This window comes from Harmonia axyridis, chromosome 1, assembly GCF_914767665.1.
Source record: "Harmonia axyridis chromosome 1, icHarAxyr1.1, whole genome shotgun sequence".
NCBI lineage: Eukaryota > Metazoa > Arthropoda > Insecta > Coleoptera > Coccinellidae > Harmonia > Harmonia axyridis.
In genome coordinates this window covers 84,615,949-84,639,999 of record NC_059501.1, presented here as the reverse complement: position 1 = coordinate 84,639,999, position 24,051 = coordinate 84,615,949, and the positions used below count along the sequence as shown (strand labels likewise).

The 24,051-nt window shown below is 34.6% G+C and overlaps 1 protein-coding gene across 2 annotated transcripts in view; it reads left to right on the top strand.

Moving 5' to 3' along the window:
• Window positions 1-20,645, top strand: part of LOC123679376 (cell growth regulator with RING finger domain protein 1-like) — a 55,602-nt gene extending 34,957 nt beyond the window's left edge. Inside the window, exons 3-8 of one of the 2 annotated variants that reach the window (XM_045618000.1) lie at window positions 1,159-1,330; window positions 12,488-12,632; window positions 16,840-16,947; window positions 17,398-17,609; window positions 19,268-19,356; window positions 20,164-20,645. In XM_045618000.1, coding sequence (XP_045473956.1) covers window positions 1,159-1,330; window positions 12,488-12,632; window positions 16,840-16,947; window positions 17,398-17,609; window positions 19,268-19,356; window positions 20,164-20,180 — 743 coding nt within the window. In that variant the 3' untranslated portion in view covers window positions 20,181-20,645. Of the gene's footprint in view, window positions 1-1,158; window positions 1,331-12,487; window positions 12,633-16,839; window positions 16,948-17,397; window positions 17,610-19,267 lie in introns of both variants that reach the window. The other variant, XM_045617200.1, reaches the window with a different exon arrangement.
• The last annotated feature ends 3,406 nt before the right edge of the window (window positions 20,646-24,051 follow it).

Here is a 24,051-nt window from a genome sequence, read left to right as displayed (position 1 = left end):
TCCCACAATCTTCACAAGTTCAGCAGTAGATAACCGAACCATATTGTGGAAAGTCTTACCTTCAATTGGCCATATTACGCTTCTGATGGCAGTTATGTTTGATATATTTCATTGAAACCGGGTTGTGAAATCCATTCTAGTTTTATAAATAGTCAAACATAAATGCTAAATGAGAAAAAATGAAAAAGCAATAAATTTCTTTAAAATAACACCGTCATTTGAGTAGATATCTCAATAAAGCTCACGTCGCTTGATTGCAGGCGAAAATAAAATATCTAGATACAAATCATGCTAGATAATATCAAATCCAAACATTTTCAATCTCATCACAACAAGATGATTATCAATACTGAACAATATTTAAAATGACGTGATTATGATATGCCAGGTATTGTCGCGAATATGTGGGTTGAAAAACTTTGAACATTAAATGCAATAAAGCAAATATCAATATTGAATTATAACTGGCGTCAATATTTCAAATCGGGATGGCAATTTGTAAATGTAAGATGTAAATGTCAACCACTCTAGATAACTTCGGCTTCTCAAATTGTTTCTGACTTAATTCGTAACTGACGGAAATAGTTTCTTGTATGTTCAAGAATATCCACACTGATGTGTTGAGACAAAAAAAATTATTAAAATTATTAATTCAATTTCAGAAAAACTAAATTGAAATTCAGTTTAGGAAGTTGGAATTAACACTTGAATATACTGATCGTTCATTTTTATGTACTTTATTGATGTGCAAGGTAATTTAGTGTGAGGGTCTCCACACATCAGTGTGGATATTCTCACACTAAATTACCTTGCACATCAATAAAGTACATAAAAATGAACGATCAGTATATTCAAGTGTTAATTCCAACTTCCTAAACTGAATTTCAATTTAGTTTTTCTGAAATTGAATTAATAATTTTGAAATCCAAATTTCTTTTATTCTGAATTACACTTTTCTATTCTGAAATTAAACTATGAGTTTTTTGAACTACCTGATTCAAGTAAAGAAGAAAATGACGAATCCATATAGTGTTAAGTTCGCAGTGTTCTCCTCATTGTCGACAAAAAAATCGCCTTTAGTGCATACGGGTTGCCCCAGATTTAGATCTTCTCCGTTCTAAGAAACACTAGACTGAATTCCGGTTTAATTTTTTTCAGAACTGCAATGCAGGCTCTCCAGCCAGGTGAACTACTCGGTACGTGTGTACTGGGGCGTCAACATCAGGGAGCTGCACATCTTCTTGTGGCGGCCGTGGGCGGATCTCAGGGACGCCTGTACGAAGGGTGACTTCTTGCAAGGTTACTACCAGTACCCAGGATTGAGAGTGAAGTGAGTTTCATTATTATGATTATGAATAAGCTACTCCTAGTCTAGTTCGTAAGTCACAAACTTGTTGAGGCTTGAAATTGCTCCTGGAAATAGAAGGAACCATAGTTTCTGGTCCTTCGAGCCGGATTTGTTTAACGCTGGTTTGTTTCGGAAAGCGCGATCGATAACGACTCACCCTGTATATACCGAGTACACTGAGAGAAATCCATATTTTTTTATTAATAAAGCACTTATTTGGAGGTTATTTATTCACAAGTATTACAGCAGATTTATATTTGATATATTCATTATTAGTTAAATTATTCATTCAAAAAAGTTTATTGATAGAGAATGAAATATTTGTTTACAAGGTATTTGATAATATTTAATATATTTGGTTGATAAATAATTTATATGAACTCACGTTATCTCCACAAATAACATAGATTCATTGTCATTCAAATTTTCAAACTGAGTTAACGAACATTTGCTATTTATGAATAAACTCTTACAAGAATTCAATAATTTATTCACTCAGAATATAGGATTTATTGATAATTAACAAACTAACATAATTCTAGCGATCCAATCTGTGGAAAAGTTTAAGGACACATCCCTCAAAGAGAAGCTCATCTCCTTGGAAGATCTGTCCTTGAACTTTTCCTTTGATTTGAATTTCCTTTTTAAACATAAAATCTGTGTTACTATGGGCTTATTGAACGCCGCTTAGCACATCTGTACTGAATTTTGGGTTTAGATCGTTTGTACCTGTTTAGTTATTAGTGATGTTGGCAGAACAGTGGTTAGAGTGAACAGATGCAATCGAGATGACTAGGGTTCAAACCCGGATACCCTCAATATGAATTCTAAAAAATTACCTAGTTTGGCAAAATGTGCACAAAAACGAGCTCACAAAAAAACTATATTTACATATAATATAATTGTATCAGTATGAAGTTTGTGTTATTGAAATCCGGTGATTAATAAAAATTGTTATTAAGGTTTGTTTCAGTTTCACAGGAAACTGGTGAAATTCTCATTGAGAACAAAAATTCTAGCGAATTTTATCCAAGGCTAATTATTTCCTGGATTTCAGGAAACACCTCGGATCGTTAAAAAAACAATGTAGCTTTTACGCAATGTAGTTTATTATTTCCTCCCAAGTCAAGAAAATCTCAACTAGTTTGAAAAAATCTAATAAAGCACGCATGGTTTGAGTTATGTATAGCAATCAACCAATTATTTCTGGGATTCGACTATGTATATTTTGTTCATTTTGATAATTATCCATCTAATGGAATTATTATTAGTGCTACTCAGTTTTCGCTGTCTTATACACCTCCACCCACTCTTTAGCGGAGCGTGTTTGCTGAAGAGAGCACTACTTTTTTTGTATACAGCAGTTTTGCATTAAATTCAATAAATATTGATACAGATTTATATTTATGTACACAAGGGGAAAAAATACAAGATTACAAGGTTCTTAAAGTATAAATTAGAGACAAGTACTTTTCCATTTTCCAATGAATTTATAATTTTTCATCGTTATATGAAATTTATGTAATACCTTCCACTTTTGCCGGCAAATTTTTATCAGATTCGCCAGAATTCTTTTAGTGTGAAAGCTTTCAACAAATCAAGCCTAATCCAAAATCAATTCAAACTCATTTAGGATGGATTCACAACTGTAGTTTCTGTCTGGATATGAAACATGTTTGTTCAGGAAAAGGAATATAATGAATGTTCTTTGTGCCCTTTCAATACAATAAACGTATTTTTGATGACAAGGATTCCATACTACAGTGCAATAGCAATTGCTTTCAACGAAAAAAACTCCTTACAATTGCGTATCACAAAACTCAGACTTTTCATGGAACTAGAAGTTATGCCTCTTTAAAACGTTAATTTATAATCGAAAAGACTTTCACCTAAGTTACTCTGATCACTTCCAAGTTATTAATTTGATAATCAAAACTAATTGATCTCAATTTACTCAATTTACGTCAACGTTTTCCACTTCCTTACTTTTATAAATATGTAATTCATTCTTGACGCACCATCTAAATAGTCTATTGAGATCATTTTGTAAAATAAAGCAATCAGGTAAACTCTCCATGTCTGTAAATATCTTACAAACATCGGCAAAAAGTAATTTATGCGAACCAATGATATCTGAAATGTCACCGATTAAAGGAACGAATAAAAGCGGTCCCAAACTCGATCCCTGGGGAACGCCCGAAGTCGCCGTGCACGAAAATGATCTCAAACCCTTCATATTCAAAGTGGTGCTCCAAACGCAACCTTTGAATCGTTTAGAACGTGAAACATATACCAAACGTGACACATCCTGAACTTTTTTCAATAGGAAAACCTTCAGATCATCGAACTCCCTCTACCGGAGCCAAAACAATGAAAAACTCGTTTTTGTGGAAGAGTGTTGTTGCACCTTCCGGCACTGAAAAAGGCATTTCCTCAAAAACAAACAACATGGACAACCTTCTCGGGTTATTGCGCAAAAGGAATTGCTAGATGGAAAACGCAAGGCCAAGCTCTAGCTGTTCAATTATCTCTTGAATTTATATGAGATCGCACTGAAAAATGGGCCCAGTTGACTGGTGAAAAAGTTCTTGGGCAACTTTCATGGTTTCATAGGATGCATGGATAATTATGCCATATATAACGTGGTGATAATGGTGTGCTTGGCGAATATAACCTGTACGGAGTTGAGAACGTTTCATCTAGTAGGTTTCATGGAACTTGTGTTGGTTAGTTCATGGGAAAAATTGAATTTTAACGAGTTGATAGATCGATCAGAAATTTTCGAAACCTGCAATCGATCTATTAGGAGTAAAGGGTGTTTTTTTTAGAGCTATAGAACTTTAAATTGCAATAAAACAACGACGGATTATTCGATTGACATGAATTTTATTTATCCGCAAGATAATCTTGTGGCATTACATTTTAAATATGATTTCTGGCATATGACCGCCACGGCTGGCTCGGATGTAGTCCAATCTGGACGTCCAATTTTCGATAACTTTTTCCAACATTTGTGGCCGTATATCGGCAATAACACGGCGAATGTTGTCTTTCAAATAGTCAAGGGTTTGTGGCTTATCCGCATAGACCAATGACTTTACATAGCCCCACAGAAAGTAGTCTAGCGGTGGTAAATCACAAGATCTTGGAGGCCAATTCACAAGTCCAAAACGTGAAATTAGGGGGTCACCAAACGTGTCTTTCAATAAATCGATTGTGGCACGAGCTGTGTGGCATGTTGCGCCGTCTTGTTGGAACCACAGCTCCTGGACATCATGGTTGTTCAATTCAGGAATGAAAAAGTTAGTAATCATGGCTCTATACCGATCACCATTGACTGTAACGTTCTGGCCATCATCGTTTTGGAGAAGTACGGACCAATGATTCCACCGGCCCATAAAGCGCACCAAACAATCAGTTTTTCTGGATGTAACGGTGTTTCGACATACACTTGAGGATTAGCTTCACTGCAAATGCGGCAGTTTTGTTTGTTGACGTAGCCATTCAACCAGAAATGCGCTTCATTGCTAAACAAAATAAAATGGACGTAATGCGCGATACGTATTCCGCACTGAACCATTATTCTCGAAATAAAATTGCATGTCCCAAAATACAGATGCCATAACCTTTCCAGATGATGTTTGATCGCTTAAAGCTATTTCGTCGACTTTATTGATTCATTTGTGCTCAATAAGCTATGCAATTTAATTTAATTTGAGAAGTATTCATGGGAGATATTATTCAGTTAATTGACTCACTATATTTACCCCCGATTTCTGAAAGACTGATCAAATCTTTGTTCAACTAATACAATATTCAGCTTAACAGCGATGTCAAATCCATTTGGGTTGCTGAATATTGTACAGTATAAAAGTAACTGATTTATGTTATCTGGAGTTTTCAACTTTAAAAGAAAAATTTTAAATGCTTTTCAGAAACCCAAAACGACGCTTGAGGTACAATTTGCGTGTAATATTTGACCACTGTGTTAACTATTCAAATGAAGGGTTAACCTTACTTCAGCAACCCAAATGATGCTTGACCATAGAATTGACAGCTGTTAAGTTGAATTTTACATTGATTGGTCTTTCAGTATTGTTGACACTTTGAAAAACACATTAACACTTTTTTTTTCAAAAATTTGCTTTGATTCAATTTAATCCAGCCTTAATTATAAGATAAGAATTATAAGATATAATGAGCTGTGATAACAATAACTTATTGTGTAGATTTTCCCCTGTTTTAATTCAAATTCACACGTATTGTTGTGGTTAAAGTACGGTTTCCAATTTTTTTTTGTGTAAACTTAAAAAAAACGCCGTTTGAGATTGAAACAATTCCTTCGATCGGATAGTTATTCCTTTAATTGATCAAAAAAAAGTGACATTCAAACGATTTCCATTGTTCGCCGCTTTATTTCAAGATATTTTTATGTTCTCGCAGATCGTGAGACAAGCCATTACCTTAATTTATGTGCATTTTTCTGTCTGAAATTGTTGTTTATCGAATCTTCGAGCTCGTGTGCCGTTTCGTTAAATCCGTTTATGTGTTTTTAGAGTTAGAGGGTCTTAAATCTTGTTTACGGAACCTTCGGCCGAGTTCATCTCTGTCTGACCGGATAGTTATTTCCATACGGTGTCTTGGAAGACCAAATATAGAACCGCACTAAAAATAGACTAGTATAGGTACATGATACAATGAAAAGAAGAGATATGATACGTAGCGGTTCCAAATTCGTCCGATCCGCGCAGCATGACGTCATCTTGTGAGTTATTCATGGCGCGCTTTAATATTAGCAAGTAGAAATTTGAAATATTAGTTGTTTGGAAGGTTTTTAAGTTACTAGTTGGATGTGATGAAAAATTATCGAACTCAAAATAAGTAAATGCAGGGTGTCCGTTTATATTTTTCACCTCTCCTATAACCTAGATGCCGCAAAAAAAATTGTGTCCCTCCTTGAAATGAGAATGTTCAATGGTTTCTCCTCTTGAACACTAAAGTATTGAACATTGGCGTAGCGTGGGAGGCCTTTGAGGCTTCAGCCTCCCTCTTATGGCACTCTGAAATATGTCTGAAAATTCGTATACAGGGCATTAAAATCAACATCAAACAAAACAAAATCGTATAAATATGCTCCAAAAACCTCCCCCCAAATAGAAGACCTGTCATATATTTGGATCAATTAAAAAAGTTTGATATATTACCCATTTAAGTTCTATTTTGGTTCTCTAGAAAACTATACATATCAAATACAAGAGTAAATTCAATTTGTTTTCAGTTTGATGTGTTCGCCTTCATCATTTCTTGTTGTATCGTTTATTGACCATCGTTGTCATTAATTTGTATTTGTGATATTGTTTTGACTGTGATTTTATTTAAGCCTTGAAAAAGAGTAAAATTTGCTCGAAACGTCGGCCAATCGAAAAGGATTGTTTACTGTCACCCAGCCCTACAAACCACTAACATTTTCGTCTATAGTAAATTCAACTTTTAGTAGATTAGGATGTAGGTGCAGAGTTCAAAATATAATCGCACGACAGTCTGTACCTACTGTGTTATATAAACAACAAAAATGTATCAAGTATCAGTATTTATCAAGATCTGAGTTTAAGTTTAGGTCTTGTAACTAAGGCGACAACAATAGTAACAAGGCTGAAAACAATCATTACCTAACAACTAGACTTAGACTAACCCTTGGTTAATCTTACTATTATATTGCAAATAAAACAATGTTAAAACTCAGTTCATATATTTATTTCATTATTTTTTTATATTTTCGTTTTCTAGAAATATCAACATTAAGCAAATCATGATTCAACTGCCTCATTCTAAAAAACATTCGAGAACGAAAAAACAATAATTTGGTCTTCTCTTCACACAACACATGAGAACTCATTTCCACTAATTTCTTCAAATAATTCTTGGAGATCAATAAACTGTCCTTATTTACAGATCTGAATATTTTCTCAAGTTCTTCCAACTGTATCATGAATTCTGAAGATGGCTTTGATAAGCCACCTTCACTCAAATGTGAAACCCAAGTATAGCTCGATGTTGAAGTTGTAGAGGTAGAGGTATCAAGATGTTTCATTTTATAGCAAATATAACCAGCCAGGTTTTCCAATCCATCATACTCAATATCACTCAGTTCAATATCAACTGAGTTAAGTGTTGTTGAGTCACTAGGCTCCTCAGGTTCTTTGTTGTCGTCAACCGCTGAAAAATAATGTCCACATAGATTAACTTCCTCAATAGGTAAATCAGGAGTATCGTCCTCCTCAACGTTGCCAAAACTTGAAAGAGAGCCCTCATTTCTACCGAGAATGTAGGACCTCAATCTGTATTTAAACTCAAGGGCATCTGGATGATCATGAAGCCCTCCCTTAGCCCTTATAACTCCAAAAAAGTTTTCCAAAACGTCTTGGTTTAGCCTGTATGTCAGAAGGTATTTTGTGGAAAATCTTGCCTTCAGATGCTCGAATAACAATCTCAAAGAGGTATTTGTCATAATTACACCTAAAACAAAGAAAACTAGAAAATTTGATCCTTATGTAAATCCAAAGTACTGATTATAAGTCATATAAAACTCTTATTGCCAAATTTTGACCTTCTTCTTTGTCGTAGGCATCAAATTTCTCCCAAATTACACTTTGAGCTACAACCCCTCTGAAAAACTGCAATATTCTTAAACAAAATTGACAGAGAATGAAAGCAATGTTAGATAACTCATCCATAAACACCCCTCTTTTTTTTCCTCCTCTAGCCACGTCACTTAGTTTATGTATGTTTATAGAAAGCTATAAAGAAAAACTTTATTACTGTACCTACCTTTTTGAAATGGAAGTAAAGTTCTTTTGCCCTTCACTCTCATGTTCTCCATAGTATGGTTCATTTTAGTGAGTATACTGTCTTGTGTTCTTAATGCAAGTCCATAAGCTTTGGTTGTATCTCTACTGTCACTTTTAGGAACTCGTACATTCAATATATCGAACCAATCATTCACCTTAAAAGGCATAGGAATAGCTTACTATTTTTTAAGAAGATGGAATTAAACAAATAATATAAATACCAGTTTGAAGAATTCTGCACATTCTACCCAGTTTGGTTGATTTATAGACCCCATTGTTCCACATCGAGAAATGGCCATTGATATTGTATGTGAAAATAACTTTGTGGCATGTTTTACTTTTTGACGGGCAGCTCCTTGTACATTTAAGGACTCTTTTGAAATTTTGTGTGTTATTCTCAAGTCAGAAGTGCTTGTGACTTCCAAGAGTTGTTCAATTGTGGTTTTATTTATTTCTTTCCCATTTACTATGAACCCATAGTCAACAAAGTGATTCCTTATTAACTTCATTAGATGGGGAACATCAGCAAATACAAAAACAGGTTCACCATTAGAAGGATTTGTGAAGCTAGTGTTATTATGTTTCAAATTCAGTTCACTATGAAGAGATCTATTTCCACCTCCCAGATCACTTACCATAGCCACAACTTGAAAACCTGCAAGTAATTATTTAATAAATTGTTTCATGAAAAATTAAATTATCCAAAAAAGCATATTAATTTACTAGAAATAATTAATTACCTGAGGATTCCACAAAGGTGATTATCTCAAATAATTTCTCTTTAGTAAGCTTGAAATCATAATCATAAAATATAGGCTGCTTCCAACTTTTGAAAAGTCCCCTTAACATTACTACTTGTGCATAGCTGTATGGCTTCAAAGTTTCATCCTTGACTTTGTCGTATAGGTAACATTTTCTAATTTTCATTTCATCAAATGATATAACACACACATTATCCAGAGTACTCATATCTGATAGCTTCATAATATTGAAAACACTTTTTAATATTCCAGGAGAAATTTGAATTTTTCTGAGCCAGCATCGAAGAGTGGATACTGCAGGGAAGGGATACCCTTTCTTCAAGAGCAATCTGTATGATCTGGGACCAGCAGAATATATTACAATAGCTTTTGAAATGTCTTCGACAGACCATCTTAGGCGAGCCTTTGATCCCTCTAGTTTTTTTAGTTGTTCCCTGCTAAATAGATTTCCAATAATATCTTGTTTATGTTCCAAAATTTTCAATTTTTCTTGAAGGCTAGCTATTATTCTGTCACGATCATCTACTTGTGTGTCAGTATTGACTCTAAAAAATAGTATTAAGAAGGAAAATTAAAACCAAACCAAGAATACTAGAACTTCAAACTACAGCGGCAAATTATGATGAAAATATGAAATATGTACCCTATTTCTCGAGTAGATACATCTACCTGAGCATCTACCAAATCCTCTTCTTCATTAATCGGATGATATTCACTTATACTAAAGTTAACGCTATCACCATCCAAAACATTCACTCTACAAGCAAAAAACACCTATTATTATTTATTGGATATTATACATGCAAGGGACAACTGAAATTGACCAGCAAGGGTTAGTTAATAGACATGCTAGGAGGATATTGTTTTTGCCAACAGCTTCAAATTAACGACTGTAAAAACCAATCCAAACCAAACCAAATTAGTATACAAATAACCCAATATCTATGTGCACTGCTAAATATTATACCTCAAATGAAAAATACCAACAAAATGATGTATATATGTATATCTAATGATAGGACATAATGTACAATCCCCAAAATAACTTACTCTTCCAAAACAGTTTTTATCAACTCCTTTCTTTCCTTTTCTCGTGCCCTATTCTTAATGCGTTCTTCCCTGAGAGATGCACTCTTTTCTTGAAGTTTTTCAGATTTGCTAAGTAGCGATAAGTTTTTTGATGGTATAGCGTCCTTTTTTAGGGGTCTATATTTTTTTGGCTTGTATCCAAGCAACTCGTGCTTCAGGTTTCGCTCATAATCCTCATCACAAAAATGTTTGGAGCAAATCCGAGCAGTTTTCAGGATAAATTTGTCTTCTCGTTTGCAAATATGTTTCCATTTAGCTTCCAATTCTTTGTCTTTTGGGAAGCTGAAGAACTTCGTATCAGGCGAAAATCCTTTCGCCTGATTGTCGACACCACATCCAAAGACAGCACACCTCATTTTCTTGAATTTATTCACTGAAAAATGGCTTCGAAAATGAAAAAACTATCAAAACCACACGTAAACTACGAATTATGTCCGGCCACAAAAATGTGTCGATTGTCGATGTGAGTAAACATTGCGCCGAACTCACAAGGTGACGTCACTTATTGGAATTAGACACGCCCACTGCTGCGCGATATCATATCTATCTTTTTTATTCTATCATGGTATAGGTAGGTTTGCGATTCCCAAGTAGAAAGAAATCGATCCAAACACTTCTAGTCGTTATCTAATAGAGCTATCTGCGATCCAATATGGTTTCAAACTGGCTGCTGTTGACATTTATGTAGTGGTCGAATACTGACATAAAACATCGATGATAAAATCGAAAGCAGACATCGATGTCGCGAAAACATCGGTTGTGAAACATCAATGTTTTTTAATCATCGATGTTAAAGGTGAAACGTTGGTGTTATATATTTATTGAAAAAATAAATGATCAGGATTGTAAAAATAAAGAAATGTACCCATATTAGTTGAGAATTACCAAAATGCTCCATGAAAAGTGTGATGATTACGATTTAATTTCATAACAGTCTTTAAAGAAATTAATAAAGACATGTTCTTGATACTAATAAATGTACAATTTGCTTACGCCGTTTTACTATAGATGGCTGTAGCGGTAAGTGGTAGTCGAAATAAATGTATGGTATATGTCATACAATAAGCTATTTAAGGTATTTGTAAACATAACGCCTTCGATTCATTAGTCGATTTGTGTCTGCATCATATATAAGTTATTCTCGATTTAACATATCAGCTTACGAGACAAACTATCGTCATTTGCGGGAGGTTTTAATCTTCTGCTTTAATATAAAGAAATCTGCGGCTGAGGCTCATCGAATGCTTTCGAATACCTATGGTGAGGCCGTTATTAGTGAAAGAACGTGCCGAGAGTGGTTTCAACGCTCCAAAAACGGTGATTTTGACGTCGAAGACCAGCAAGAAGGGAAGAGAGAAGGTTTTCGAAGATGAAGAATTGGAGGCATTACTTGATCAAGACTCGTGTGAAGCGCAACAAGGATTGACAGGATCAATGGCAGTGACGCAACAAGCCATTTCTTAACACCTGCAGGTCATGGGAATGATTCAGAAACAAGGAAATTAGGTGCTGTACGATTTGAAACTGTGACATGTTGAACATCGTTAGTTTGCTTGTGAACAGCTGCTTGCAAGGTGAAGACGGATGGGAGTTCTGCATCGCATTGTGACTGGAGATAAAAAATGAGTTTATTACGATAATCCTAAGCGCAGAAAATCATGGGGATTTCCCGGCCATGCTTCCACGGCCGACGGCCAAACCGAATATTCACGGTTTCAAGGTCGTGCTCAGTATTTGGTGGGACGAGCTCGGCGTAGTGTATTATGAGTTGCTAAAACCAACTGAAATAATCACAGGCGATGATTATCGAACGCAATTAAAGCGTTTGGGCCGAGCATTAAAAGCATTGCTCCATCGGCCCATCACTTGTTTCGATCAATGTCTTATGAAGAAGTAAAAAATTGGATCGTTTGATGGATCGCTTCAAAAGATAATCAGTTTTTTCAACGCGGGATTCGTACGCTGCCCGAAAGATGGGAGAAAGTAGAGTCCAGCGATGTTCAATATTCTGAATCATAAATGTATAACTAGTTTTTTATAATAAAGCCTCGAATTTCCCAAAAAAAAATGGCGGAAGCAAAGTTGTACGCCTATGTATAATCAATGAAATCAAGACAAACACAACTTCTTCTTCTTCTTCTTCCTTATATGAGCTGGTAGTTCACAAACTCAACTAACGTTAGAAAATATAAAACATCATAATCAATAGAACAACAACAAAGAATGTTTGTGGCATTTATTTTAATACTTCAGGAAATGATCAAGACGTTTATCACTCGGCCTGTGAGTCTAAATCCGTTAAACTCATACGTCTCGTGATATGAAGTATGATGAATTTTATCAATTCCCTACGTGAAAACTTCATTGATATGGCAAAAAAATAACATCGACCCTTAAAGTTGATGTGATATTATATTTTAATAATATGATTTTTTTTTCAGCAAAAGCCCCCATTCTGACCAAACGGTCATCTTGAAGTTGCCGGCCCCTTCTCTTGACCTAGGGACACCACCTAGGCTGTGTTATCCGCTAGTTATAGTACTCTTGAGGAATGACGTCGTTGACAATGTGCATCCTGACGAAACCGTAAGTTGTTGATCCTTAGTTTCAGAACTCGAATCCTTGCATATAGAATTATGTATTGAAAAGACTATCTTTAATCATTTTTAAAACGTTTGGGAATATAAAATTGAATGAAGTAACTAAATTTATTCCAACGACTTCAAGTTTATTTTTGTAGCGCAATAGTATCATCTTTCGAAAATAGGGTAAATAACTCGAATAAAATTTTCAAACCCAATTATTTTACTTTCGGATGAAGAAGCTATAAAGCTGAATCATTTCTTCGATACCCTTTACGTGAAACCAAATTTCACCAAAATTTCTGAGATATTTAAATTCCAGAACATAAGTTTTTTCATTCTAGTCTCTCCTAACTCGAGAACACAATTCATTAATTGTTAAGGCTAAAAATGCAAAAATCAGATTTAAAAAAAAATTTTCTCCCAAATTTGGCGAAATTGTGTCATAAAATTGAAAAAAAAATATTGCGAAGGTTGAAATAAGGTAACGCTTCCTATGTATATGTATTTCGTCGAAATCTCATTTCCGAGGCTTCAATCTGGGACATTTTGGAATGTTCTGGACGAGAAAAAAGAAGATAAGAGGTCCTAGACTGATCCCTGTGGTACTCCATGTTATGGATTTTCAACTATTTGGCAAATAGAAAGCGAAACGAAAACCGCGTTACAAGTTTTTACAGAGAAACAATTATTTTTTGATGATAATTTAAAGTATTTTTCTATAAGAACTCAAATAAACTCCCAACTCAAAACGTGATAAAACACTCAAAGTGATCCCCGTATTTTTCACGATATTTGTGTTCGAACTGCCGAAATTCTTCTCGGAAACGGAGATGCTAATATTTGCGGCGTCATTCTGGACAAATAAGATTATCTGCGGTCACTTGTCGGTCCTTGATATTGACAAACAAAAATGTCTGCAAATTCGACATTGTGCATTGTTTGCCCGCTTATGCAAAAAAACCGGATTCGGCGCTTCGAGAAAAGTCCAATAAGGAAATTCAAGTCTCGTCAACGTCTTGCACTGTGTCAAAATGCCATCATCTACATCATCTTGACGAGCTGGAGAAGCATGTTTACAAGACTTTTTTTGATCGCTCTAAAGGACCAATCAGAAAGTAGCCTAATGGAAAATTGTCACTGGTTAATTTTTCTGATTTTCTTGTATTTTGTAGAATTTTACCTCCTGAACAAGAAATTTTATGGGTCCTTCCCAATCATGCGACTAGTTTTCGAGATACAGGGTGTCGAAGTTGGAAAATGGCATTTCTTTAAAGTAACATTTATCATAGGAAAACGTCTTGAATGAAACCCTTTTCCGCGACAAATATTGCTTACCCATAAAGAAATTTTTTTAGACTGATTTTTAATAAATATTATTGTGAGGTACGGGGTGAGTCAAACATTATTCAAAATTAAATTCGTTTAGTAAATATTTCACCCTGTCATTGAAAAAGACGTGTGTGGAATTTTTCAATTTTTTGTTATTACTCTTAGCTCGAGAACACTATTATAATATCAAACAGTATTGGCTCTGCTTTGACCAGTTTTTGTGATACACAGGATAAGATTTAAGAGGGGTGACCGTTATTACAAAAGTTGTCAAAAAATTGTATATACTAAAAAATTTCAAACAGAGTGACGTTGGCGTTCACTTATTGTTATTTTGTCATTGCACAGGGTGTTTCAAGTGAGCGGGTCACTGGATTTTGTGGCTTATCCTTTGAGCAATATTGAAAAGTGACCCATCACAAGGATAGTATTTTTCACGGGCTATCAAAATATGTTATCGGAAAAACTAACGATCCAAGGCATGGATCTTATTCCAATTTTTTTCTTGCAAAATATATTTCATAATCTTTCCCCATATTTTCTGAATGCTCAATCAATTCTGAATCCGAATATGTAAATACAGTGGTAGTTTTATATTTATTTCAAGCAATTCCAATTCAAAATCAACCTGAGAAAATTCAGATGTCATAGTCGGAAAAAATATATCTATGTGTCTGTGGTTCAATAAATATTAGATTGCCAAATTTTGGTGTTTTCATTCTCGATTATAATGAAAGCTAAAATAAAAAGCTTTTATTATAATCTCGCCTTTTAAATTGCATCATTTCTATTATAAAAATCTCTACAGTGTGTCCGTAAAGTATGGAACTAATTTATTTTCAGCTAAACAGACCATTTTAAGAAATAGTCCTGAAACACGTCGATTTTTTATTTTAATTTACCGTATTTTGAAATAATAATCTAATATACAGGGTGAATTACTTTCGAGTAATGACGTCACCATCATTTTTTTTTAATGGAACACCCCCATTTTGTCTCAATTTTCCGATTATTTTAGCTGAGCTGATTCCAATATCTCATGTTGATTCCAATTGGTACAGGGGGGTGAACAAAAATACAATAGTTTTGAATGTTCTCATAACGTAAAGCGTAACATTCTTTGTTAGTTAAATTAACAATATTATCAAAAATACTTATTGTCTAGTGGCAATTGGCTTGAATGTCACACCCTGTAGTTTGTTACATTTTTAGATTAATAAGAATGAGTTGTTTCCAAACATGTTTGGTACTTGTGGTCTAGCAGACAGAATATGAAAGAAATTGTTTCTTATCAATTTAAAAAAAAAACATAGTCGTCTAGTTTTTTGTGAAATGTCGTTATTTGTTTAGTAATTTATTGGTGTTCAATGACAGTTTAGTACCTACTACAATATTTTTGGTATTCGTGAATGTTTTAATTATTGCTTAGATTTAATTTATTATTTTTGTCCGCCCTGTACCAATTGGAACCAACATGTGATACATTTTTGGAATCAGCTCAGCTAGAGTAATCGGAAGGGTGTTCGATTCAAAAAAAAAAAATTACGGTGACGTCATTACTCGAAATTAATTCACCCTGTATATTAGATTATTATTTTAAAATACGGAAAATTAAAATCAAAAATCGACTTGTTTCAGGATTATTTCTTAAAATGGTCTGTTCAGCTAAAAATGAATTTGTTCCATACTTTACGGACACAGTGTATATCTCTTCTCCATTTTGAAGTTGAAGTAACACAATTGAATTTTATCAGGAAATCTTAATGGGCGAAAATAATCTTCTTGATTTGAGACTATTTTCGATTTTGAAATCGAAAACAAAGGAACGAAACCGGCACCTTTGTTTGTTTACATTAGACAAAGCCGTTCAACCAGAACTGAGTTGCTTTAAAGGCCAATCAAAAAACTTCAAGCTGATGGTCAAGTGGCTTCAGCTCTTGGGTCAATACGGATGTATTTTCGAATCTTTTCTCAAAATAAGCGAAGTCTTTAAAGGTCAAGTTCTTGATTAATCGACTGATTTGCATCTTCTATGACACTGGCACAATGTCAATATTATCTTTGTTCTTTGCGTTTTGTGTAATGGATTTCGAGAATCCTGAATTCTATAAAATTTATTTTCATTTGGAATTTTTGTGTTGTGGTTTGATTTGTCATATCGTTATATGGAAAATTTCAAAATAATCAGATATCAAAAAGCAGATCATAGATATCTCGATTTGTTCTCGTGCAACAGGCCGTTTCTTGAAAAATAACTTTTAAATATTTTGCTATATCTATGATCCGTTATGAGTATCATATAAAACCCAAAAACTACTGAAAAAAAAACGTTTTGAAATTTTTCGAATATCTCGAACAGAAACCAAGATATGCCAGATTTTGAGCAAGAACCCTATATCTAGGGAAGCTGAAATTTAAATAGGGCAATTCGAAAATCAAAAAGGATTTTCTTTTACCAAATTTCATCAAAATTAGTTAAAAAAAAGCAAGATATTGAGCAAGAACCATATATCTAGAGAAGTTCAAATTTGTATGGGACTATCTGCCATCTTAACAGGATACCAAGGCCAAATTTCATCAAAATCGGATAAGAATTGTATAAGTTGACACTGTTACTAGGGTTTTGGGACAGAGACGGGCAAAAAACATATATCAGTTCCGAAATGCAATTCGCCAGCGGAAAGTTTAAAATCAAAGACTTTTTTTATCCCAAAAGGGATCACAAGGCTACCTTTACACCTTGGGAGAGCAAAAAATCTGCTACATTTTCCTCGTTTAGATCATTCAACGTCTATATTGGGCAGGCGAAACTTTCAGAAATGTTTATTCGATTTTAATGGTTTCCATTTGCATAATGCTTTTATTGTTTTTTTTTTTAGGTGGCCTTGATCAACGTAGTTCATATAAAGGACCAGGTTTGCACTTTACCGACCAGCATTCTAGCACAGTATTTGAAGCAGGCTAATGGACAATTGTCATGCCTAAAAGTAAGTAATACATTTTAATAAAAAACATCATCAGATCATAACTGACCATCAGTAACACATAGTTGGTTCTCCCAACCTCCTAGCTTCTGAGAGGTCTTACAGAGAGTTTCCAAGTTGTCCAAGAATACGATAATATACAAAAAACTACCATATTTCAATTGTGATGTTCTTCTTTCCCTTTGTGTCTGTTTATTTCACTTAAAAGGTTTTGTGACAAGGGCACTATCAATACTCGAAACTCATTTTTATCCATTTCTCAAACAACAAAAATGTAGCGTCACTTCATCTTCAAAATACAAATTTGTGACACGCATCTTTTGATTTTTTTTTTCATTTTACAATTTTCTTTTTATTGGATAATCTTTTGATTTCGTAAGTTTTCCGACCATAAGTAAATAATAAGTACTTGTGTGAAATTTGCGGTGTTCTTCATATTATTTCTTTTTCCAGCAACTCTATCTGGCCACAGGGAATCCAGGAGGTTTCGAAGAGAACCAGATACCCCTCGCTGTAGCCGAACCAGTCGAGGGCGGTCCAGGACCTTTGGGAAGAACTCTGGTTTGTCCGACTTCCGAGGATTCTGCGTTCTGGAACAGTTCGGGCGACCAATTGTGCGTCGTCTGTCAATATTTCCCCCTTTCCAGAGCCCTGTTACCATGCAGGTGAGAGATTTCGCCTTTTATGCGTAAACTGTCAAAAATCGTCACGTAAGAAAAAGCGTTATGTCCCTCCAGACAGCCTCCCCTCTGTTTATCGTCCTTTCTTTTATATGAGGATGTTTGTACAAACATGGAGAATACTCCCTGCGCTTCCAGAATCCCGGTTCATCTCAATCGAAATCATGGAGATATCCCGTGGGGAACTTTGCATGTCTTAATAGCTAGCGATACTGTTCAAATCCTATATTTATTAAGGTACGACAGATTTGTTCATTCTCTGTTGTAGTCTGTATCTATAGACTGTTCAATATATAAGAAGGAGCAATATAAACAACATAAATTGGAGAATCTTTGAATAGAAAAAGGTCTCTAGCAGAACTAATTCACATAATCGTACAGTTTGTACCACATATTAATCTACAAATTGAACATACAGAACATCTCAACATGAAATATATCTCAACAATTAAAGCTATAGATTTTCCTTCTTACTCTTCTGGGAAATTGATATACAAATCATCAATTTAAATTGGATATCCACATTCCGTTGCGAGTACAATCCTGGCAGCATATTAGGGATGGATGAGGGATAAGTTTTGTGACCATTTGACCCTCAGAGGAAAGAAAAGATAGAGGTGCCCTCAGAAGTAAATAGCGTTGTATTGTAATCAATTGCAACAGCATGATGATAAAGTGAGATAGGACAACAACAAACTTGCAAAATTGACAACTAGAGGGGCGGTAAACATTTCAGTGGCGTAGTCAATGGTTCTCTTACTGCCTCTTATTAAGTTTTCGGTGCTGAAATGTTTGGAACAAACATATGCATATTTCGGCAAATTGTTCATTTGCAATATTAATACGTGGCACCATATTTTGCTAAATTCTCTATTTGAAGGAAACCTACAAATGTTAGCATTGAATTAAGTTTTCGATATCTCACAAATACTACGCCATAGACAAGATATATTCTACGCCTATGGACTCAAAACGTGAACTTACCTATGATAGGTTAGGTTTTCATTTCCGATGTTTTAAACACTGTACATGTTTTTCGAGTATTTACCATGATTAAAATTAACAATATGTAACTTAAAATTCACAAACTTGTATGAAATAACGCCGATTACAAACGTGAAATTAAAATGAACAGTTAACCCTTAACGCACCTCTAGTTGACACGTGCAATAAGAACAACAGAACCGTGTTGCCAAATCCTCAGAATATTCGCAAAACATCTATGCCACAGAACGGAGAAAAGATTACTTATTCCTCAGAATGGCAACACAGTACATTATAAGTGTTTGTAAACAAAAATGTAATATCGATGTCAACAAATGCTATAAGACACCTCTATCTTTTCTTTCCTCTGAGGTTTGACCAATAAAAGTTGCCCTATGCGCAAACCGTGCGATTTACTTAGTTTATATTGCTCCGTTCGAATATGTTAAAGGAGTTGCAAGAATCACCGGTGTTGGTTGAAATCTCTACTCTGTCACCATTTTAAACAAAGCAAACAGCCGCTGTTTACTTCCGAATGACCAGAGTATAAGAAATTTAAGTTTAACTGAGTTTTCTCAGTTGTATTCTGTCAGTTATTATTGTATATGTTAAACCTTATTCTGTCTTCAGATTCTAGTTTCAATTCTATGTTTTTCCAGGCATACTTGCATCTGCGCTAGCTGCTTCGAAAAACTTGACCGCTGCCCGATGTGCCGAGGCCCCATAAAGAGCTACTTCTGTATCAGAGGTGAGGAATACATGCCGATCCAATCGAAGAACACCAGTGGCGCCCCGCACGGCAGTCTGTATAACTGGTTAGACAGTTGGAATGACAGATTGACGGATTTTCTCGGTTTTCAGAGATAATAAGCAACCTAACTTACAGTAACTTATTTATTGACCATTTTCTCCCTTAAAAGTCGAACGAAAAAATGAAATATGAGAGAACTCGTGATGATTCATTCCCATGAGAAGAGTTAACGTTTCTGATACATTACGGGATTTTTTCGTTGATCCAATGTGATTTTTATTGATTAGATCTAGAGATTACCATGAGTGACACCTCTTGCTGAGTCGGCGTGACTTTACATGAGTCGACTTAACCTCAAAATTCGATTTAATATATTATTCTGTTGAAATGAATGTTTGTGACGTTATTTGGTAGGGATTTGATTTAATTTGAAAACTTATTGTTGACGTATAATATCAAGAGGACTCATTTCCAAATGTTTTTGAAGCAGTATTGACGGTTTTCAGTATAAAGGCGCCATCTCGATTCTACGAATGGAACTTTACGGAGAACTAACTCAAAATATTTCAAGTACGATAGCATATCATTTACAAATACTCCCCCATAACACAAAATTTTAGAATTTTCCTTAATTGAACACCTGAAAACCAGGGAAAATTTCAAATTCGCTCATACACAGCTTATCGATTAATTTGTAGTTTCGATAGTTCCTACTGATACCCTCAAAATGTGACTGAAGAACAATTACAAACTATACAAGGAAATATTAAGTTTTTCTTGAAACTGAAAAATTTTTCCTTTCAGTACCTTTCTCCAGATAATTTTTGTACAAACATCGTACCTTTATTGAAGAAGTGAAGAACTGATCTCATCGCAAAATATCATTTTCATTTTTCCGTTGATCTGAAATTCTTTTAAGATATTCATATGTATATTCTGCAGTTTACATCTTCTACTCATCATTTAAAACTTCATTCATTGCTTATCATTTTCAAATAAGATAAAGTAGAAAAGAAGAATTATTAGATATTGTCGATTTTTCGCATCACTCTACTTGTTATCATTAACGAACATCACGGATGATATTTAAACCAAGGCGTATTATTCGATGTTAATATCTATTTCGGAAGCATCCCTTAAAATATATGAATATGTATGTTGCAATAATAGAAATAGGTAGTTTGAATCGTAAGTGTAAAGTTATATTTTACAGTATATTTGTAGAAGAAGATAAATGAAGTAAGCCTGTGATAATATTATATTAAATAATAAAAATTTATACAACATTTTGATTTTTTTTTCGATGTGGCATAAGTGCCACCTATGTGAATGATACCAAATAGGTATGTGCAAAATGAATACATTCATATTAAGTGAAGTCAATCAAGCTTAGTGTCAATTTGCAATTAGTTTTTTTTTTCGAGAAGATTTCTTATTTCCGATAATCAAAACTTTGAATTGAACATATAGATGGAATTTATCGGATATTCAATTCTAGATTTATGAATATACATCTACCATCGGTTTCTTCCTAGCACTTCCCAGAGGTGAGATATGGCTAATTTTGTAGAAAAATAGTGCTTTAAATGTGTATACAAATTTTTGTGATCGAAATCGATGCCTGATTCGGAATGTACATCCCCGAAACTATCTAAATACACCATAAAAAGTTCAAATTCGATCGGTCGTATTTTTCGAAAAAAACCAAGACTATAACCTTGGATATTTTTTCGCCAAAAAAAGTTTTTGATTCAGATCGACTCCAAAATTTGATGTTATAAAGTATTTTCCATGCAGAATTCCTATTTGCAATCAGTTCCTCCCTAGACGCCGCCTAAATTGAGTTATTTCGAATTTTGTGGTAACATTATCAAGGGGGTTTAGTTTGCCCTCTGGTGGGATAAATCTGAGATTTTTAATATGGATATCGAGTTGCCCTCTGTTCGCATCTTACGGAACTATTTTTTTCCGCGGCACAACTTGGATAGAATCCTGTAATTAGCTACCCCCACCAAATACTTTTTGAGCTATTCTTCGCAGATGACACTACCGAATCCTAGAAAAAAGTCCATTTGGGAAAATTTTACTAGGAGATTTTGTGGCCGGGTCTGCTTCAAAATTTGATAAAATGACGAAATCTCGATACTCAATACCGATATGCAATCAGATAATTCCTAGGAGCACTGTGAACCAAGATATCGAGCGTTTTGTGGGAGTTTTCTTGAAAAAAAAATTGGCTGCGGAAGACATTCAAAATTTGGTTACATGCAGAATTTTCGATTCTGGATATACATCTACCATCGGTTTCTTCCAAGCACTTCCCAGAGGTGAGATATGGCTAATTTTGTAGAAAAATAGTGCTTTAAATGTGTATACAAATTTTTCTGATCGAAATCGATGCCTGATTCGGAATGTACATCCTCGAAACTATCTAAATACACCATAAAAAGTTCAAATTCGATCGGTCGTATTTTTCGAAAAAACCAAGACTATAACCTTGGATATTTTTTCGCCAAAAAAAGTTTTTGATTCAGATCGACTCCAAAATTTGATGTAATAAAGTATTTTCCATGCAGAATTCCTATTTGCAATCAGTTCCTTCCTAGGCGCCCCCAAAATTGAGTTATTTCGAATTTTGTGGTAACATTATCAAGGGGGTTTAGTCTGCCCTCTGGTGGCATAAATCTGAGATTTTTAATATGGATATCGAGTTGCCCTCTGTTCGCATCTTACGGAACTATTTTTTTCCGCGGCCCAACTTGGATAGAATCCTGTAATAAGCTACCCTCACCAAATCCTTTTTTGAGCTATTCTTCGCAGATGACACTACCGAATCCTAGAAAAAAGTCCATTTGGGAAAATTTTACTAGGAGATTTTATGGCCGGGTCTGCTTCAAAATTTGATTAAATGACGAAATCTCGATGCTCAATACCGATATGCAATCAGATAATTCCTAGGAGCACTGTGAACCAAGATATCGAGCGTTTTGTGGGAGTTTTCTTGAAAAAAAAATTGGCTGCGGAAGACATTCAAAATTTGGTTACATGCAGAATTTTCGATTCTGGATATACATCTAACATCGGTTTCTTCCAAGCACTTCCCAGAGGTGAGATATGGCTAATTTTGTAGAAAAATAGTGCTTTAAATGTGTATACAAATTTTTCTGATCGAAATCGATGCCTGATTCTGAATGTACATCCTGGAAACTATCTAAATACACCATAAAAAGTTCGAATTCGATCAGTCGTATTTTTCGAAAAAACCAAGACTATAACCTTGGATATTTTTTCGCCAAAAAAAGTTTTTGATTCAGATCGACTCCAAAATTTGATGTAATAAAGTATTTTCCATGCAGAATTCCTATTTGCAATCAGTTCCTCCCTAGACGCCCCCAAAATTGAGTTATTTCGAATTTTGTGGTAACATTATCAAGGAGGTTTAGTCTGCCCTCTGGTGGCATAAATCTGAGATTTTTAATATGGATATCGAGTTGCCCTCTGTCCGCATCTTACGGAACTATTTTTTCCGCGGCCCAACTTTGATAGAATCCTGTAATTAGCTACCCTCACCAAATCCTTGTTTGAGCTATTCTTCGCAGATGACACTATCGAATCTTAGAAAAAAGTCCTTTTGGGAAAATTTTACTAGGAGATTTTATGACCGGATCTGCTTCAAAATTTGATTAAATGACGAAATCTCGATGCTCAATACCGATTTGCAATCAGATAATTCCTAGAAGCACTGTGAACCAAGATATCTAGCGTTTTGTGGGAGTTTTCTTGAAAAAAAAATTGGCTGCGGATGACATTCAAACTTCTGTTACATGCAGAATTTTCGATTCTGAATATGCATCTACCATCGGTTTCTTCCTAGCACTTCCCAGAGGTTAGATATGGCCAATTTTGTAGAAAAATAGTGCTTTAAATGAGTATACAAATTTTTCTGATCGAAATCGATGCCTCATTCGGAATGTACATCCTCGAAACTATCTAAATACACCATAAAAAGTTCAAATTCGATCGGTCGTATTTTTCGAAAAAACCAAGACTATAACCTTGGATATTTTTTCGCCAAAATAAGTTTTTGATTCAGATCGACTCCAAAATTTGATGTAATAAAGAGTTTTCCATGCAGAATTCCTATTTGCAATCAGTTCCTCCCTAGACGCCCCCAAAATTGAGTTATTTCGAATTTTGTGGTAACATTATCAAGGAGGTTTAATCTGCCCTCTGGTGGCATAAATCTGAGACTTTTAATATGGTTATGCTTGCCCCACAACCTCAGTTGTGGGGCATTAATCGAGTTGCCCTCTGTCCGCATCTTACGGAACTATTTTTTTCTGCGGCCCAACTTAGATAGAATAGAGACAAATTAGCTACCCTCACCAAATCCTTTTTTGAGCTATTCTTCGCAGATGACACTACCGAATCCTAGAAAAAAGTCCTTTTGGTAAAATTTTACTAGGTGATTTTAAGGCCGGATCTGCTTCAAAATTTGATTAAATGACCAAATCTCGATGCTCAATACCGATTTGCAATCAGATAATTCCTAGGAGCACTGTGAACTAACATATCGAGCGTTTTGTGGGAGTTTTTTATATTCAAACATCTATTCTTTTTTTTTAATTTTAGCTTCTGTAATTTTCGGTCTATATAATATGTATTTGAATTTCAAATGAAACTGCACCAAAG